Genomic DNA, 21112 nt, shown 5'->3' with positions numbered 1-21112 from the left:
GGATTGGAGACAGAAGGAAAGGAGAGTCTGCGTTCTCTGAGACACACCAGTAACTGGTGCTTGGGGAGCATACAGAGGTGACAGGAACGTCCTGGCTGTTATGAGATGTGAGACCATTGGTCATGTCCTCTTGACCTGTGGAGGACACAAAGAGAGAGTGTCACTGATGAAGTATAATGTGAAATATAAAATACCGGAGATATATATAAAATGATGGAGATGAATATTAAGTGAAAATGTATTTCTGTCAGCACTTTTTGTGCATAAATGTTTTTTTTTTTTTTTTTTTTTAAATCTATAGGTATATTCAGAACATACAATATGTTATACTGGACAAAAATTATTTATTATCATTACTTAAATAGGACTGTTGCTGATAGACTAAAGGTCATTCTAAAGTTAGAAACTTTATAGGAAAATGTGAAAATTGTGTATTTTGGAATTTCAAAATATGAACGTTATTTTGTGATATACAAATTATTTAATATATATAACAAATATTAAAAATGTTGTCATGATTATTATAAAATGTTATATAATGTTAAAGTGTTTTTGTCTACAAGCCCATTTGTGCATACATCTATGAAAAATCTGTCAGCACATATTCAAATCACTATTATTGTAAATATTAAGCAGTAGTAGTGTTTTAATTTTTATATTGTTGATCTCAAAAGACAACAAAGCTAGTAATCTCATCAGACAATGCAAATTATTTTGTATTTCAGAAAAATATTTAAAAATATTAACGACTGGTGAGTATTATATATATGTCAATTTATATATTTTTATTCCTTTTTACTTGTTCTATTTTTTTTATTTTTTACTATCTGTGTTTTTTGTTCTGTCACTGTCATTCTGTTACACTGTGGAAGCTTCTGTCACGAAAACAAATTCCTCGTATGTGTAAACATACCTGGCAATAAAGCTCAAGCTCATTCTTCTTCAGCTCCTTCTTCTTTCTGTAGATGTAGCCTAATGTAATATATCCTGCAATGGACTGGCTCTTTATTTTCTATATTTTTATGTGTACACATTACACATCTTGCTCAATGTTGTCCTCCAAATACCGATGGCTTTAAAACAAATGTAGTCAATGTATCTACAGTATAAATATATATTCATCGACAAAACAGAAATAGCCTGGTTACAGTAAACCTAGAAGAGGCAACAGCCCTTAAAGTAAACCATACATAACGTCCAGGTAGTTGATGTAATGACCATTTGGTTTTGTTAGATGATAGCCAGAACACTTATGTTCGCCAGTACTTTTACTCACCGATATTTTAACACGTCTTCGGGTCAAATAATCTTAATTACTACATGGTTTTACACAAAATGTGGCTCCCCCTGTCGGCGGTATTTGACCCTGCGTGCTGCTTAACTGGCTGCTGCCCGTCTCGGAGTTCTTAATTCTTCGCTATCAATGCGTTCAGGGGCCATATTGTTGATGTGTCACCTCGGGAGGAGATCACTCACACGGACTTGACTCTCACTATTTATCACGGCAGCTGGTGTATGGCATTTTAAATGGATTTAACATAACTGGTAAGTCACATATTTAAACTGAAATATCCAGATCTCAATTACAAAAGCGAATGTTTATTTAATTAGCCTGAAAGCTAAGTCAGTGGGTGAACTCAATGGCAGCTGGCTGATACACAATTATTGTCAGTGTTATATACTTACAATTTATAGAATTATTTAATACACTCTTATACATCATGATAACAATCGAAATGCTTTGTAAGAATCGATTATGGCTGTTAAAACTCATCTGATCAGCTTGTGAATGTTATCAAAGGACTAGGTCTCCAGCACACAGCTATTTTTGTGTGTTTTTGTATTTTTAAGCATTTCAGTAATTGACCGTTCTGTATTGACAGTATCTGTTTTAATTTGAGTGGACAAAGCAGATGTTTTCTCATAAACACGTACACTGTGATATAGTTGGACAAGTTAGCCGATATGCTAAAGCTAACTCCACTTGTGTGGGAACGGCAGTATCTGTCACCGAACTTATCGCCTCAAAATGAGTAATAAAATGATCGTTACAGCTCTTATTTGCTGTCATTCCTCTTTTAGTGATGTTTACAGTTAAATAGCGTGTGTGGTGCGAGAAAAGGTGGCAGTGCTGGTTTTCGTGGGCTGAGCACTGTCCATCCTCCCCATAGAGAATTACAGAAGAGATACACTAACAACATTGTGTGTGAGATGAAAGATAACGAAAAAAAGACAGATCAAATACAGATAAGAAAGAGGGGAAAAAAGGAAGTTAACCTGGCCAGGAAATTGCTTCACTCATTAAGACTCCTGTGAGTCAAAAGCTGTTTTCAAAAAAATCTAACCTTACCTAAAAGTGTGATGAGGTTTGTCATCCATTTAACAGCTTTTTGAAGTATTTCATTGAGTGTCAGTGAGTGAGAAATACTAAACGTTCCAGTTTGGTGCTAGATGACAGTGGAGAATGTCTGCTTGGAGAGATGCATGAGAAGCAGGTGACCTTTAAAGTTTTAGTTATTGGCAGCAGCACATCTTGTCCTACTACAGACAAGTCTTGTTTCTCAATTTTTATGTGTTTACTTTGCAAGATTACATTTTATTAAGGATATTAAAATAATGATTTATTACTTCATGATGGGAAACTGTAACTTGCTGTAAACCTTCCCTGATAGCACAAGTACATCACAGAGACGTTTGCATTTAAATCTGCAAGACATTTTTTAGAGTGTTTGCTCATCTGCAATACGTCTATAGGACGTTTCCTATCAGATGTCAAATAGGCGTTTAGAAAATGTCTTTAAGATGTTTATGATTTAGAATGTATGTAAAACTGACATCTTAAACACTTATGTTCGCCAGTACTTTTACTCACCGATATTTTAACACGTCTTCGGGTCAAATAATCTTAATTACTACATGGTTTTACACAAAATGTGGCTCCCCCTGTCGGCGGTATTTGACCCTGCGTGCTGCTTAACTGGCTGCTGCCCGTCTCGGAGTTCTTAATTCTTCGCTATCAATGCGTTCAGGGGCCATATTGTTGATGTGTCACCTCGGGAGGAGATCACTCACACGGACTTGACTCTCACTATTTATCACGGCAGCTGGTGTATGGCATTTTAAATGGATTTAACATAACTGGTAAGTCACATATTTAAACTGAAATATCCAGATCTCAATTACAAAAGCGAATGTTTATTTAATTAGCCTGAAAGCTAAGTCAGTGGGTGAACTCAATGGCAGCTGGCTGATACACAATTATTGTCAGTGTTATATACTTACAATTTATAGAATTATTTAATACACTCTTATACATCATGATAACAATCGAAATGCTTTGTAAGAATCGATTATGGCTGTTAAAACTCATCTGATCAGCTTGTGAATGTTATCAAAGGACTAGGTCTCCAGCACACAGCTATTTTTGTGTGTTTTTGTATTTTTAAGCATTTCAGTAATTGACCGTTCTGTATTGACAGTATCTGTTTTAATTTGAGTGGACAAAGCAGATGTTTTCTCATAAACACGTACACTGTGATATAGTTGGACAAGTTAGCCGATATGCTAAAGCTAACTCCACTTGTGTGGGAACGGCAGTATCTGTCACCGAACTTATCGCCTCAAAATGAGTAATAAAATGATCGTTACAGCTCTTATTTGCTGTCATTCCTCTTTTAGTGATGTTTACAGTTAAATAGCGTGTGTGGTGCGAGAAAAGGTGGCAGTGCTGGTTTTCGTGGGCTGAGCACTGTCCATCCTCCCCATAGAGAATTACAGAAGAGATACACTAACAACATTATGTGTGAGATGAAAGATAACGAAAAAAAGACAGATCAAATACAGATAAGAAAGAGGGGAAAAAAGGAAGTTAACCTGGCCAGGAAATTGCTTCACTCATTAAGACTCCTGTGAGTCAAAAGCTGTTTTCAAAAAAATCTAACCTTACCTAAAAGTGTGATGAGGTTTGTCATCCATTTAACAGCTTTTTGAAGTATTTCATTGAGTGTCAGTGAGTGAGAAATACTAAACGTTCCAGTTTGGTGCTAGATGACAGTGGAGAATGTCTGCTTGGAGAGATGCATGAGAAGCAGGTGACCTTTAAAGTTTTAGTTATTGGCAGCAGCACATCTTGTCCTACTACAGACAAGTCTTGTTTCTCAATTTTTATGTGTTTACTTTGCAAGATTACATTTTATTAAGGATATTAAAATAATGATTTATTACTTCATGATGGGAAACTGTAACTTGCTGTAAACCTTCCCTGATAGCACAAGTACATCACAGAGACGTTTGCATTTAAATCTGCAAGACATTTTTGTGTGTGTTTGCTCATCTGCAATACGTCTATAGGACGTTTCCTATCAGATGTCAAATAGGCGTTTAGAAAATGTCTTTAAGATGTTTATGATTTAGAATGTATGTAAAACTGACATCTTAAAGACGTCACACACACACACACACACACACACACAGTGTAAGTAAAATAAAATGTATTCTTGCAAAGTACATACATACTGATTGAGAAACAAGACTTGTCTTTAGAAGGACAAGATGTGCGGCTGCCAATAACTAAATCTTTAAAGGTCACCTCACCTGCATATATATATATATATATGTGTGTATTGTATACTTAACATTTATTGGTGTAAAAATAGAATATCATCCAAACAAAAAGGGATATACTGCGTTTCCCACCTGTAAAACATTCCCACACTTAAAGAGGCTTAAAGGGGTCATATGATGTTGCTAAAAAGAACATTATTTTGTGTATTTGGTGTAATGAAATGTGTTTATGCGGCTTAAGGTTAACAAAACACATTATTTTCCACATACTGTACATTATTGTTTCTCCTCTATGCCCCGCCTTTTTGAAACGCGTCGATTTTTACAAAGCTCATCGGTCTGAAAAAGCGAGGTGTGCTGTGATTGGCCAGCTATCCAGTGCGTTGTGATTGGCCGAATACCTCAAGCGTGAGCCGGAAATGTTACGCCCCTCACCATACTGTTGATGCCGTGTCCGGCCGGAGCGACGAGACATAAACATTAAAACCCATTATAAACGAGGCATTTGTTGTATCCAGTGGGGACATAATTACGGATTTTAATGACTTACACTGTCTTTTTACGCGTGGCATCGCGCCGCGTAAACATAAAACCATGTCTGCATTTGTGATCTGAGAAATGACAAACAAGCAGCACTACTCTACACTGCTCAAAACTCGCGTTTGAATCGTCAGTTGCAAATTCTTTATATATAAAAAACGTACTTGCAGTCTGTGAGTCAGAACAGACGGCATTGTAGTCTATGCTACCAGGATCAGGAAACAGTAGTCCTCCATAAAATGCACACATCTGAATATTTGGGTTGAACTGTTCTGGAACAGTGTTGTAAATACAACTTAACCACTGATTTCTAGTCGTGTCCTCATTTGGAAGGCCAAACAAAGTAGTTTCGCTTTCACGACGAAACACAGCGTCACACATGGCGGCCTTGAGTGAGCGGAGCCCGGCTTGAGTGAGCGGAGGCCGGTGGGCTTGCGGCAGTAAAGAATATCTCTTTGGATTTGAGACTTTAGTCTTTGCAACTTTACAGATCTTCTTTATGCACCAAGAGCTTGTAACACTCCAAAGAGAAAGGAAAAATTGAAATCGCATCATATGACCCCTTTTTTTTTCTTCTTAAAGAGAAAAGATCCTGCAACACAAGGATTAAAAAAAATGATCCTTATGTGGGCTCAAGGCGCTCAGGCCAAGGTCCATTCTTGCACACTGGTTAACTCTCACAGTGAGCTCCTAAAATAGGCCTATATTGTAACACTCATCCTGATAGTATTCATAACACATTCTTGATTATCCTGCTGGAGAGCTTCTGCCCCAGTTTCACTCATTCAGTGTGAATCACACAGTGTTTTTTTCCTCAGTGCCAAACAGCATTCCCTTTTGTGCGCTCCAGTGTCATCTATAGGCATTTAGCTGGGAATGCAGTTATCCACTGAATGCGAATACAATGACGTATTAGGCAAGTAGGGTGTGAAAGGTGTAAGGCCACCTTAGTTTCACAATACTGGCATCACAAAACTGCCTACAGGTGGAAGGAGAGCCGTGTTCCTATTTTACGAGGGAGTACCACACCTCCATCATGGAAATGTGTGGGCTGAGACAGTTAATTTAGTAAATTACTACTTGCTCTATTAATGGCAGTGACCCAACAGCAGGTGTAACGAGACTGATTGCATAAACATTGTACACAACTTCACAACAACATCTTTATTTATTTATCACATATCTTTATTTCCTGGTGCTAGAAGGACATCTAATAATGTAAAATATTCATATGAATGTTTTGCTTTATTTGACCTGGTGATCCCTTGAAAGATATTTTTTTATGGTGGCTTCTTGTTGTTGATCATAAAAGTCACGTTTTTGGTGTTCCATTGGTGATGGAATGGTGATAGCAAGAGGAGATTCTTACCTGTGATTAAAATTACGCTTAAAGGTCTTCCAAATACACACAGAAAATAATAATAAAAAAAGAGTTAAGTTATGAAATTTTATTATTAAAGTACCCCTAGTATGCCATTTGGAATATTGCCTTTCATGCAGTATGTAATGTAGCTGTATGTGAATGTAAATGATCTGCAAAGTTTTAAAGCCAAAAGTCCATGATAAATAAAGTTTTTGTCTCCCAAAAGAAAGAATCGACTCTGAACAGCCTAAACGAGTAATTCGAATCCCACTTCATGGTGTAACACATTTGTATAATGGCTGCCTATTTTCTACATTGGCTGGCCGCGAGCAAGTTGACCCACCTTGAACACTGTAGCTTTTTTGTGTGGTTAGCATCATGTCGAAAAGACACTGTGTCCTACGAAGTGAAAATAAATTTGTTTTATTTTCACTTCCAGAAGATGAGGCTGCAAAGAATCAGTGGTTAAAATTCTTTTTTTCCACTGTACCACAGCAGTACAACCCCAGACTTTGTTCCCGTCATTTTACTGATGACTACTTCTCTAATATCGGGGAGTTCAATGCGGGATTCACAAAACGCTTGCTCTTGAAAGATGGCTCAGTACCTAGTTTATTAGGACCAGCTGGCTTCACTGAATCACAACCTGTAAGTATGATAAATAATAGATGTTTATATTTTCTATCGAGCGATCAAAATATGGAACTATGGCAATGAGCGTATAGTTTCTGACACGCTCTGTACGCGGTAGACCAATCATAACAGACTGGGCCATCTGACCAATCAGAGCAGAGTAGGATTCGAGAGTAAATTCGAGAATCGCTGGAAAGTGAGGTGATATTAAATGCATATTTTGAGAACCTTGCATTAATGTAAACCTGTTGTAGGCGACTCCAAAAATAATATTATGAACCTTAAAAATGGCACTTTAATAGGGGCACTTTAACATAATTTTACACCAGTGTCACCCACAGAATTCTTTTTTTTTTTTGCAGCCCTCTGCCCATTTTAGTAACATAATTAATTACATTTTTAACTAAACAGCAATAAATAAATAATTTAATTTATTATAAAAAATATTTTCAGGATTTTCTTTAGCTAAGCCTATATATATATCATTATATGAATAACCAGTCAGTAATTATGCTGAATTAAAAAGTGAGTCGGATGGTAGGAAGCTGCATTGTTTTGAGTTTTACGTGCATGTGACTGAATTTTGTGTGTTGTGTTTTCCAGTGCCAGTAGCTGAAGGAGGTCATGAAGCCATCGGACTGTCACAGCGAACTGACCCCTGCCTCTCACCCATCCCAAAGTTCAGAGGTCAGCATGGTTCTGGAAGGGTCAAACGATGTCCTCAGCAGTGGGGGTGAATCTGATTTAAAAGAACAGGAGGAAGACACTGAGCTGGATAGTCTTGAGCTGGATGGTACTCTTTCAGATAGTGTGGACAGAGAAGGTCAGAGACCAGACATGCACATGGAGGTCCAGCGAGATGAAGGACTTGGAGAACATGCCCTGGGTGATGGGAACACTAGCTGTGACAGTGGAACAGCCTCCATTGATGATGCCAGGTCTCCACCAGCTGTTCACGACAGTGCTGTGGAATCACTTCCTGCTGTTCTCGATGGAGAACTCGAATGTTCTGGCCTTGAAGAACCAGCGGAGGTGGTTCCAGAATCAGAAGGTAGGACTCACAATGAAGTTGAGGAATCTTCTCCGTCTGTTCTGAATGGGACAGATGATATTTCATCCACACATATGTTCAATGGGCCAACTGACCTTAACAGAACTCCTTTGACTCCAACAACTCCAGATTTTGTTTCAGTACCCCAAAACTCGCAATCCAACTCCAACTTGAACCCATATGACACGGACTGCAGCAGGAAACTGTTGTCTGAGATCCAGCGCTCTCTGTCTCAGGAGTCTCTGCTGGATGAGCTGGAGGATGAGCTGTTGAACAGTCAGTCAGATGGCATGCGCAAGGGAAGTCCTCCCAATGGGCTTCAGAAGGACCAGAACTCCATGGTTCTATTTGAGAAGTGTGTACAATACAAGTACTCCCAACAGGAGAAAGCCATCAAGAGGTAGGCTGTTGATTAATAGCTCACTTCAATCAGCTCTCGAGAGGTTATAGTCCATTGCTGTTTGATTTATAGCAGCAGGAGATGGTAAATCATTAGTTTAATTTGACATTCTTACCTGCATGAAAATTACACTTCACTGTCTTTCATTGCCAGTGTGTGGCAATATTCACACATTGACCCCCCGTAAACGTCAGCTAATCAAGGGAAATGAGTTCATGAATTATCAGGATTATATAAGTTTCTATAAAATAGATAATTTTTTTAATATTATAATAGAAATATGTTTTGTCCTCCACACGTTTTTGTAAAATATTTAATCATTTTTTAAAAATAATAAAAATATTATTTATAATATATATATTTATAATATTTAATCTATTATAAAATATATTTTGGATTTTAAGTTTAACTAGGCCTATTATTATATGAATAATTAATTACCCAGTAATTATACTTAATTTAATTGAGTCCGATGTTAATTTGCATACACACAGACAGTTTTGGGAGTAGTGAATGATTTGTTAGGATGATTCAAAACAATTCTGTAGTCTGTTGTGGGTCTTTTTGACTGTTTCATTGAAAGAACAGGCAAAGATTTATGAATCAAACTACGATGTTTGTGCTTTGTGTTTGTTTTTGCATCCAGCTACTGAAGACCATGCAATAGAATGACATTGGCTTTGTCTTATTTCATGATTCATTGCCTGTTTAACTCATTACATTTAATTCAGACTGCTGTTTCACAACTCTGGTGAAATATGATTTCTTTTGCTATGGTGCTAATGCTGCTGATTATTTTATGCTGTGATCAACCTTCGCCTGTCTGCTCTAAAACCCCCTCCTGTTCTGGCTTCATTAATTTTTGCAAGGGCATCTGGCTGACTTACATATTGGAACCGGTCCGCAGCTCTGCTGTGCTTGGCCTGCTGTTAATATTGTCTGATGGGTGATGCTCACAGACACCTGTTCCCTCTGCTAATATCACATGGTCTTTTCTACATTGACACATATTGGTGCCTAATACTTTACTGAAAACAATTAGTTGTTGTCCTTGATGTGGTTTAGATCAACAGTTTTATACAAGAATTCTTCTCATTGACAAGCAAATAACAGATGGACACAACAGAAGCAGTGTTATTTCACAGTACAACAGCTCCAGCGTGTTACAATGAGCTAGCATTGGTAGTGACAGCTAGTAACTGTTTTTCAGATTACTTGATGAGAATAAGAAACATCAGGAGCTGATTCTGGGCATCTGCTCTGAGAAAGACAACATGAGGGATGAGCTGAAGAAGAGGATGGAGACAGAGAAACAACATCTTTGCACCATTAAGAAAGTAATGGCAACCATAAATTGTTTGTGTGTGTGTGTCTTCATTTTTTTTTTTTTTGATAACCTGACTATCTATTTGTCCAACCATGAATACAAGGAAGCGTTCAAGAAACATTGTTGTAAAGATTAAACAGTTTAACTTGAAATTTGCTTTAATTTTCATATATTGTCCAAAGGTTATGTATATACGCTACTGAAAGTTTGAAGTCAATTAGAATAAATTGGAGTCAAATTTTTTTTTTAATGTTTATGAAAGAAGTCTCTATTGCTCACCAAGGCTGCATTTATTTAATCAAAAATACATTAAAACAGTAATATTGTGAAATATTATTACAATTTAAGACAAGTGTTTCTATTTGAATATATTTTAAAATGTAATTTATTTGTGTGATGGCAAAGCTGAATTTTCAGCAGCCATAACTCCAGTCTTAAATGTCACATGATCACTCTAATGTTCTGATTTGGTGCTCAAGAAACATTTCTTATTATTATTATTATAGGCCTAAATGTTGAAAACAGTTGTGCTGCTTAATATTTTTGATACATTTCTTTCAGGATTCTTTGGTGTATAGAAATGTTTGTTTAGATCAATTTAATGCATCCCTACTGAATCATTTCTTTCAGGAAAAAAAATCCTAATGACCCCAAACCCTTGAACAGTCGTGTATATCCATGCTCTCATTACTACTCATTTCTAGTGTATCCAGATTTTAGGTATGTTCAGCTCAATGGCATTATTTGTTATTTAAATGCCTTTTCAGTATGTGGATGGCCATCCATGACTGTGCCTTGTTGCACTGATTAGAGAACACTTGTTTGCTGAAGCGCTTTCATCCGATTCTGGAAAAGCGGGTTTGTTTGAGAGTGACTCCAGGCTAAGAGAGACCGTAGTTTCGCTCAATCAGAAAGAGCCCCATGTCACAGAAGGTAATAGCACAGATCAAACAGAGCGGCCTTTGGGGGGGAAACAGGTTGAGAAACCATAATTAAGTGTTGCAGTAATGATGATGTGGAACTAATGTGTGCATTTTGCTGTCATGGTTTCTCCTCATAGTCAGAACAGGCATCTGAGGCCACACCGCCAAATCCTTCATCTGAATGACACCTTGCCTGTCTGTTTACTTTCATTCAATAGTAGCGCTGTGAAGAAGACTGAACACTTGGTTCTTACACATGGTTGCCAGAAAGGGAACTGTTTATTTTTTGAAACGTGAATAGAGCCTTTGTCACTTACTTAAATTTTAGTTTGAATCTATTTTCATAAGCTGTCCAGATTTTGACATTTAAATGAAGACTCGGGTCATATTAACTCGCTGAGTGTGTAAACACTGATCTATTTCAGATTAGCTACTGTCTGTCAGAGCTGCCTCTTTTGTCGTCATTATGAATATGTTTATGGTTACCACAGTCACGTCCTTTTAACTGTTTCCCTCTCTTGTTTCACCAGTTTGAAAGCCGGTTGGAGGAACTTATGAAGGAATTAAAAGACTCCAGAGACAAATTGGTTCACCAGGATCAGGCCGCTAAAAATGCCATCCAGCAGTTGCAGAGGGAGATGACCTATCGACTTGAACAGGTGAGAGGTCATCGCCATGGAGACACTCCAAACAAAGCCTTTCTTGCATAAGAGCACTGGCTAAATTACTTCTAAATCAGTCTGTGCTCTTTGTGTAGCAGCGTCTTTAAAATGAAATCATGTCAGTCTTGCAATCTTGTTTGCACAAAGTGAAAGAGGGTCATTAGGATGTCAAGTGCTGGGTTTTCATTTGTCTTTTTGTCCTCATCCTTTTTTATTCCACACAACTGTGGGTAAATGTAAAGTCCAGAATTCAGATATTGAGGACTATGTCATAAAAATTTGGAAAGAGCTGTGTTTGTTTTGGCAGGACTTCAAACAGCCCCTCACTCTCATGTAAACTCCTCAGTCAAGTGCGAGGGCCTCTCTTTTGCTCTTTCACTGTCATTAGACACATCAAATATGTCCAAGTTTTCATAGAATGGTGTGCTGTATATTCGGGCTGGTAACTCGATGGTTATAGGTTCTGATCTCACATGATCCATAAACAATGTTTGTTCATGTGTTAACAGGCCAATAAGAAATGTGAGGAGGCACGGCAGGAGAAGGAGACAATGGTGATGAAGTACGTTCGAGGCGAAAAGGAAGCTCTGGACCTGCGGAGGGAAAAGGAACAGCTGGAGAAGAAGCTACGGGAGGCCACATCAGAAGTAGACAAACAGGCCCGGCGGGGAAACACACTGGCCCAAGAGAAAGGACGTCTGCAGCAGCTTTATGACGCCAAGGTCATACATGAAAATACAGTTTACCTTGATGCTTGATATGGTGTGTGAATCTACAGTATGCACTGATTGTGTCTAGGTTCTCAGGAGTGTTTGTCTTTGATTACTTTTCTATAGGAGAATGAAGTGACGAGACTTTCCCGTGAACTGGAGAAAGTCAAGGAAGAAATCAGTTCTCATGTCATCAAAGTAAAGTGGGCACAGAACAAGCTGAAGAGCGAAACAGATGCTCACAAGGTAAGCCAGAGAACACTGTGAATAAAGACTGTTCACACTAAGCATGAATTCTAACAGTAACTAAAACTATAAAATTTTAATAGTCATTCTAATTCTATGAGAATACTATCTATATCTCAGCTATAACACTAACAACACAGAGGAATGATATCGTTGGAATTACTTTTGGAATGATTTTTCCAGGTGAAGAACGTTGAAAAACATTGACAGCCAATCAGAATACACCCAATTTGAAAAAGCCTGTCCATTTAAAGCAGCAGAAGGCATTAAAAACAGCACTTATAATAAAAAGAATGTTATAATCCGTTAGTATGGACGCTAATATAGTTAACGTTATAGTTATGTTTATAGTAGCTGTGAACAGGTCTTTAGAAATGCACTCACTCTTTTATGATAGGGCACATTATTATAGCAGCCATGATCTAGCCAAAGGCCTGACTTCAATGTTGACGAAGAGGAACGTTAATTTCCACTGTTTATCCAGCTCGTTAAGGGCACAACAACATTTTCCCCCCAAAATTTTCACATAAGATTATTTAAAGGAACACTCCACTATTTTTGAAAATAGGCTCATTTTCCAAATCCCCTAGAGTTAAACAGTTGAGTTTTACCGTTTTTGAATCCATTCAGCCGATCTCCGGGTCTGGCGGTAGCACTTTTAGCTGTAGCTTAGCATAGATCATTGAATCTGATTAGACCGTTAGCATCTCGCTCAAAAATGACCAAAGAGTTTCGATATTTTTCCTATTTAAAACTTGACTCTTCTGTAGTTACATCGTGTACTAAGACCGACGGAAAATGAAAAGTTACGATTTTCTAGGCCGATATGGCTAGGAACTATACTCTCATTCCGGCGTAATAATCAAGGAACTTTGCTGCCATACCATGGGTGCAGCAGGCGCAATGATATTACGCAGCGCCTGAAAATAGTCCCCAGCACGCTCCCTGTGCAAGCAGGTGGTCACATTGGTTATGTTGACAGAAGTTAGCCTATTTTCAGGTGCTGCGTAATTTGTCAACTTTTAATTTTCCGTCGGTCTTAGTACATGATGTAACTACAGAAGAGTCAAGTTTCACTCTAGGGTAGTTGGAAAATGAGCCTATTTTCAAAAATAGTGGAGTGTTTCTTTAAAAATAGATCCAGTTTTATTGTAAAGTCACTCCAATTGAAGGGATTAGTGTAACTACTTAAATATGTCATTTATAATGTAAAAAAATGTATATAACTATCAAAACTTAAATAACTATAAGACTTAAATTTTACATTTAAATTTAAAATTGTCATTTTCTAACAATTGCGTCCAGTTTGGTTTTGGCAAAAAATTTAAATTTTGGTGCATGACTATATGTATACAGTATTTTAGAGTATTATTTATAGAATGTATTAATATTTTGAGTTAGGATTTATTTTATAAGATCAATTTTCATTTTCATTTTAGTATAAATAATTTTGTTATGTGTTTTTGTCATTGTTTTTCTTATAGTTACATATAGCTTTAATTTATTTTTATTGCAGTTTTAGTCATTTTTGCACTTCAACTAAAGCATATTTATAAGTATTAGTATTAGTAGTAGGTTTTTCATCTAATATTTTATTTTATTTGAGTTTTGTTACAGTTAATGAAAATTATTTTTAATAGTTTTAGTTAACAATAACAACAGTGTATTGCTGATGTCACTTTATTGAGATGTCTCTTTAATAACAGGAAACAAAAGACAGACTAAGAGAAACGACTGCCAAGCTGACGCAAGCAAAGGAGGAGACTGAACAGATTCGCAAAAACTGCCAGGACATGATCCGCACATACCAGGTACTGTTTACATATAATGGCATGAAACCAATACTGCCCACAAGAGGGCACCATATACAAACATATGCCCTGCATGTAGAATGCAAAACATGAGTTGGAGAGTGGCTTATCTTCATCTGTGGGGTATAGCTAATTTGCCGTTTCTGTTGCTTGTTATAAACTTCAGTGATTATACTCTCTCTCTCTGTCTCCTGCAGGAGTCTGAGGAGATTAAGTCAAATGAATTGGATGCAAAGCTGCGAGAGACCAAAGGAGAGCTGGAGAAGCAAAAACAAGAGCAGACAGACCAGCTAGAGGTGCAGTTTCACTTAATTTACTCTCAGATTCTCTTGAGTCAAAATCATTTTAAGAGCATAAACGTAAGACAATTAAGAAAAACCCCTATCCAGATTGTTTGAATGATATCAGTATATTTTTGTCCAGCAGGTACTGTCATATTATAAAGCCCTAATGACATCAGTTTCTTCATTTATAATCAAGTAATGTGCTTCAGTAGAGAATGGAGGCCTCGTAAAAGTTACCTTTCGGGGGGGCAGGTGTTTGTTCATATTACACCTCATATGTCTTTGGTTTGCTTCTTTTAGCGGTTCTGCCACTGGGCCTCTGAGATAAACTGTTTGGCCCGTATGGCACTTTGCCACCTGCTTTTAAATGTATTTAGGAGTAAATGAGCCTCCATTCACCAAGCGTCATTAGTACCTGAGGCCGACAATGAGAGTGTGTACTTCCTTATCAATGAGTCGCCCCTGTGCAAGAAATAGTGCCATTTGCATTATTAACATAGTGTTGCCTAGCAGGCGTCCTCTGCTGATTGTGATTACAATAATGAATAATGGCGATGCAGTGTGCGAAAGGAGGGGTTTTCATGGTCATCTTGTTTGATTGGCAGATGCACAAAGCTAAGATTAAGGAGTTGGAGGATCTGAAGAGAACTTTTAAAGAAGGCATAGATGAGCTGACCACCCTGCGGACCAAGGTGGAAACTCATTTCTAAAGATAACACTATGAAATGACTCTGTGTAAGAGTACATTATTCTGACGCTTTGGCACTCACTCTGGCCCTCAGGTTAAGTGTCTAGAGGACGAACGGCCCCGCTGGGAAGACGAACTCTGCAAATACAGAGAGATCATTAACAGACAGAAGGCTGAGATCCAGAAACAGAGGGAAAAACTCACCACCATCACTACACTAGAGGAGCAGCACCAGAGGTCTGAACACTTGTGCCTGCAGCAACCTACCACCGACCATGTCTATTATTAGTTCAGCTGCCAGAGCTTCTCATAGAGCCTAAGCTGTACACTGCAGCATACACTGATCATTAGGACTAGTTTTTTAGGTCTTGAAATGAGATTCATTTGTTGAGACTGAAGTTGTAACAATACCAATACTAGTGAATTTTTTTTTAAACCAATTTCAAAATTAATTTTCTATTGAACATAATCCTTTTAACTATTTTCAAAGTGTAGTATTAATGCCAATAAAATTAACAAATTGAACCTAACTGTAAAGTGTTACCATTAATTAACATTGAACATATCATGAACTATAAACAATGAACAATTTCTAAATAATGTATTAATCTAGGTATACATGTTCTAAAAATATTATAAATATTGATAAATAAACTGTGCTAAATATACTATAGTTAATTGTTAATTCATGTTTGTCCATATAAATGGAAAGAATTGTATAATAAATAACAAATAATTATATACAGACACACACACACACACACACACACATATATATATATAATATTGAAGTTATCTTGAAGATTAATAAATGTTGTAAATAATTATTTAAAATGTTGCTATTAATTGTTCATTGTTGATAATAGTATATAATACATTAAAATAATAGTATAAAGCCTTTAAAAAAATAAAGTAAACATTAAGTAATAAAATGAAGCTCAAAGAAAAAAAAACTGTATGACATTAAATAGACTAGTGTTGTTATTGTTAACTAAAATAAACATTATTAAAAATGCGTTGTTAATAATTGTTGTTAATTGAAATAAAGCTAAAATAAAATAAATATTAGATAAAAAAGACTAACTGATCTGAAATAAAATGTTACGGTGAAGTACTAAAATCACCTAAATAAAATTATTTAAACTGCAATAAAATAAATAAAAATACATATCTATATAAAAAACAATAACGATGACAAAAACACAACAAAATTACTAATATTAATAAAAAAGTTAAAAACTAAAAATAATGCTAATGCAATACACCATAACACTGGACTTTACTCCCATTGCTCAGCCTTATTTTTGTTTATGTGCATATAAATATGCAGTCTTCTCTACTCTATAATAATTCTGATAACACTATAGACTTTGTTCTCGTTAGCATGTTTGAATGCAATCTGCATCCCACTTTCAGATCCTTAGACCTATTAATTTTGCCATGCTTCTGTTGAGCATGGAGCATCTGTACATCAGCCTGACCTTGAGTGATCTCCCAGCGGTTGGTGGACCCTGCTGACGCAGGAACTGCAGGTGGATGTGAATCCACTATAGTGTGATCACACGGGCCCCTGCAGCACCGACAGAATAATTCATACCTCCGTGGCCGCCTCACAGGGGCTGCTCTGATTTCACTTCTGGTGGCCACATAAATGTGTCATTCAGCCTTATTAGCTCATTCTTATTTTGAGGGTATTTAAAAACTCTGCTGCAGATGAGTTATGTGTATTCCCAAGAATGACACACCTTGTCTTTAGTGTATTGATTTAGAGCAGTGGTCTCAAACTCAAGGAGGGCCACAGCTCTGCAGGGCTTATCTCCAACCAGCTCCAACTCGCACCTGCTTGGAAGTTTCTAGTAATCCTGAAGACCTTGATTAGCTGGATCAGGTGTGTTTGATTAGGGTTGGAAGCAAAACTGTGCAGAGCTGTGGCCCTTCAGGAATTGAGTTTGAGACCACTGATTTAGAGCCTTCAGTCTGACACTTTTATGGTCTATGCAGTCATTTGGTCAGGTGGGAATACTGGTACACCATTATGATAAAACTAGACAAGGGTGGAACTGAAATCACTTAAATAGCACGGCCTGTACACGTGTTGGTCCTCGTGTCTGATGTGCATGTGTCTTTTTTTAGGGATGATCAGGAGATTGCATCCTTACGGGAGGAGGTGGAGAATCTGAACTCCCAGATCACTGACTTGCAGAGGGACATTGAAGGAAGCAGGACAAGAGAGGCGGAGCTACTGGGCTTTACTGAGAAATTGACCAGTAAAAATGCTCAGCTGCAGTCTGAGAGCAACAGCTTACAAGCCCAGCTGGACAGATTGAACAGCACCTCTAGAGAGCTGCACAGCAAACTAGAGGAGACCGAGAGAACCCTCTCTGAGACGGTAAGACGTTTGCTTGTGTTAAACTGCTCTATCAGTGTTGGGGAGGTTTCTTGGAAACCGTACCATGCCAAGTAACAAGCTACTTGCAATTAAAAGTAGTTGAACTACAGCCAAGCAACTCTCAAAGTAGTTGGCTACAGTACAAGGCACTAATAAAAATATTAAAATCTACATTTATTCAAGCTGTTTAAAAGGTTAATATCTTAATTATATAATTATCAGATCATTTATTAAAACTGTCCGCAATATTTATTTGGCATACAAACATTTCTCTTAATTAGGGGAGAGCATGAAGCAAATGTAGACTAAATGCAATTAATAATAAATAATCATTTTTATATCTGAAGTGAAAATATTTCCAAACAGCAATATTTAATGAAATGTATTCACCACAGAAAAGGAGCCGTAAAATGCCACTTAGGAACACTACTGAGTAATGACTGAAATTAAACTATAATGATCTAATTTATTACAATGAGCCCTTGCAATGAAACAAATCAGATTACTTATCACTAGCTACAATGCTACCTGCTGGAATAAATAGATAAATTCTTTGTTTGCTACTGGAAAACCTACACTATTATCGAAATAGCTAGGATATTGTCACATTACTGAAAACGTTGATTGCGTCGCTACTTTTGGTTGGTTACATCCTAACAGTGTGCACTAGTTTGACATAAGACATCTATATAAGTGTATTGACTGACCAGTTAAATTACAGATACACACACAAAACTTTGGCATGTTTTAGATGCCTTTCATTTTGAAGCATTTTGTGTATGTTTTCAGATGGACAGATTGAAGAAAGAGGAAAAACAAAGGCAGGAGGAAGTTCTGGCATTGCAGACAGAGAGAACAACACTACAGACCGAGACATCACAACTAAAGACACGTGTGGAGGAATTACGAGACGATCTGGTCACTCAGAAGAGAAAACAGGCAGCCAACATCAAAGACCTCACCAAGCAGCTCACGCAGGGTTAGCGCTTTTCACAAGCAGCTCAAATCATTTTCACTATTTATTGATTTACATTTATTTCTGTGGATTGATTTATTTTATTATTCTTTATTGCTGATTCGTTATTTATATATTTTATTTATTTTATTTTATTGTTTTTATATTGAGGCCAGAAATAGTGAGAAAATGTGATCTCAAATGCAACCACATGTTTTTGCAAAACAAGCTTTTCATGGTCAAGAAGGATGGTAAGCATCAAACTGGCTTGGAACCCAGATTTTACCCTAGCCACCAAAATTAACAAAGATGTTTACTGGAAATATAAATAAATAAACAAAAAATAGAATTTGTTAATTTTAAGTGGCTATATATACATATAGATATTTAAGACAAAGGTATATTAGTGGTCTCGGTCTGTTGCATAGTTTGTTCATGTTTTCAGAGGATGAGAGCATGTCACACAACAGGTCCATGCTGGCATCTTCCTAATTTGGCTCGCTTCTACCAAGTAACTCCAGCCAAAATAATGTTGGACGGACAACCTTTGACGTCAATATGGGAAACATTCTCCTCCCTTTTAAAAATGTTTTAATTTTTTATCCTAAATATGCACAATTGTAAGTTTAGTTTCATTTAGCATTGCTTTTTTCTCATGCTGTTTTATCAGAGCAACCCCGCGACCCATTTTTGGTTTGCAATACGACCCTCCAATTAAAAACCACTGATTCGAATGATTTTAATGCAAAATGAAAGACAATAAAGTAACAAATCATAACACGATTACAAAAAATGGCTATATCTTTCCACTCTCATATTGTTTTTCTCCTCTGTGTCTAGATGTCTTAACTAGAATTCGATTTATTATTTTAATAGGCTCGCATTGAGTTACTTCTCCACGCTCCCAGGAGCCCACAGGCTCTGTTAGTAATTATCAAGCCATATTGACGCTCTCGGTGGAGCAGACTGACGTTCAATGCAGACAGATTGAGTTTATGTATCTGTGCCTGACTGTAGCCACAGGAAAGGCTAGGTTAGGGCACAAGACTGTTTCATAGTGTCTTTTCTTTGAGAGAAGAGACAAGGGAGTAGAGTGTGCACCATGAGACTCTCTTTAGTGTCAGAGGAGGCATACAGTACGTGAAGGTATTTTTAAACAAATCTATTTTTTTCCTCTCCTTTGGGTCCCCGTGATCTTCAGTATCTTTTCAAGGTCTGCATGTTAAATGTGAACCTAAATTCTGCATAGTTGACGGATACTGCAGATGTGACTGGTGGGTGGTCATTTTCTGGTGGGTCATACCCCCCTTCCGGCAAGTGCAGCACTAGTATGAGGCACTGAGCGGTACAAGCACTCAGTCATTGGCCCATTACCGTTACTGAGGTGTCTTGTCTCTGCCAGGAGTGTGTGTGTGTGTGTGTGTTTGTCAGTATAAGAGAAAGAAAGAACTTATTGTGTGATTGTGCTCTTGTGTAGCTCGTAAGAAGCTGGAGCAGGTGGAGAATGGAGGATGTGATCGAGAGGGCAGCAGCATGGGCAGCCGCTCCAGTTCTTCAGGTACATCTATTTAACACTTCATTAGAGATGTTGAGAGTGACACACACTTTTATCTTTTCTTCATGAGGCCTATATATAATGCATTATAAAAGAACTCATAATGCCTTATACAACCTCTTTTTAGACCTCTTGCTCATGTGATGTTCCTTAATTACAAAAAATATTATCCATATGCTTTTCATAAATAGTTGGAAGCACAGTTATATTTTATAATGCTTATCTATTTACATGAGAACCTTTTAAGAGCATAATCCAATGAACCACATAATGAACACATGAAATTGGGTCTTGTAATGCATTATACTTTTGAAAGGGCTAACTATGAATAAGTTATGTAAGTTATTATGAAGGTCCACATATATTCAAATAGAAAAGTGTTATTTTAAACTGTAATAATATTTTATGATATTACGTTTTTTTAAGGTTTATGATCAAAAATGCAGCTTTGGTGAGCATAAAAGACTGTGTGTGTGTGTGTGTGTGTGTGAAATATGTATGTATGTATGTATGTAATGTTTCTGGGTCAGTACAGATTAAGTTACATCAACATCATTGCACTGTCTGAATCTGACAATCCAAAAAAGCAAAAATTAAAAGTATAGTATCACACTTACAATGGATATGTAAAGTTATATCCAGTCTTTCAACATATAGAAAAGTAGTTCCACTTAATAATGGACACTTTAGGTATGTATAAAACTAAAATACTGAGAAGTTTTACTAAAAAAAAAATCATGTAAATGCTTTAACACAAATCTAATCTTAATATTTATGCATTTAAACCCTCTGGAATGCTGACCTGGTTTACTTTCTTGTAAGTGTGTTACTGTAACCTGCAATTTTTGAGACACGAGTCAAAATTAATTTCTGTGGTGATCATTGTTACTAGCAGCATTTGCAGCATAAATCTTAACCCAGAATGTTCTTCTAATCTTAGTGCCAATTTTCTTTTCTTTGTTGTTTGTAATATTGCTCTTATAGTGTAACTGTAGCTGCAAAATGTTTTTTA

The 21112-nt window shown here is 36.9% G+C and overlaps 1 protein-coding gene across 4 annotated transcripts in view; it reads left to right on the top strand.

The window, feature by feature from the left end:
* The first annotated feature begins 1429 nt into the window (after positions 1-1429).
* ccdc186 (coiled-coil domain-containing protein 186) overlaps positions 1430-21112 on the top strand; it is a 29428-nt gene continuing 9745 nt past the window's right edge. The window contains exons 1-14 of one of the 4 annotated variants that reach the window (XM_016512021.1): positions 3026-3141; positions 7703-8550; positions 9761-9887; positions 11331-11459; positions 11972-12184; positions 12299-12418; positions 14125-14229; positions 14427-14525; positions 15119-15205; positions 15296-15438; positions 17335-17590; positions 18380-18569; positions 20023-20103; positions 20527-20551. In XM_016512021.1, the coding sequence (XP_016367507.1) occupies positions 7724-8550; positions 9761-9887; positions 11331-11459; positions 11972-12184; positions 12299-12418; positions 14125-14229; positions 14427-14525; positions 15119-15205; positions 15296-15438; positions 17335-17590; positions 18380-18569; positions 20023-20103; positions 20527-20534 (2385 nt within the window). In that variant the 5' untranslated portion in view covers positions 3026-3141; positions 7703-7723 and the 3' untranslated portion in view covers positions 20535-20551. Of the gene's footprint in view, positions 1546-3025; positions 3142-7090; positions 7115-7702; positions 8551-9760; positions 9888-11330; positions 11460-11971; positions 12185-12298; positions 12419-14124; positions 14230-14426; positions 14526-15118; positions 15206-15295; positions 15439-17334; positions 17591-18379; positions 18570-20022; positions 20104-20526; positions 20552-21112 lie in introns of those variants that run through there. The other 3 variants (XM_016512005.1, XM_016511997.1, XM_016512012.1) reach the window with 3 other exon arrangements.

This window comes from Sinocyclocheilus rhinocerous, unplaced genomic scaffold (genome assembly GCF_001515625.1).
Source record: "Sinocyclocheilus rhinocerous isolate Xijiao unplaced genomic scaffold, SAMN03320098_v1.1 scaffold1243, whole genome shotgun sequence".
Classification (NCBI taxonomy): domain Eukaryota; kingdom Metazoa; phylum Chordata; class Actinopteri; order Cypriniformes; family Cyprinidae; genus Sinocyclocheilus; species Sinocyclocheilus rhinocerous.
This window is presented reverse-complemented; position numbering and strand designations above follow the sequence as displayed.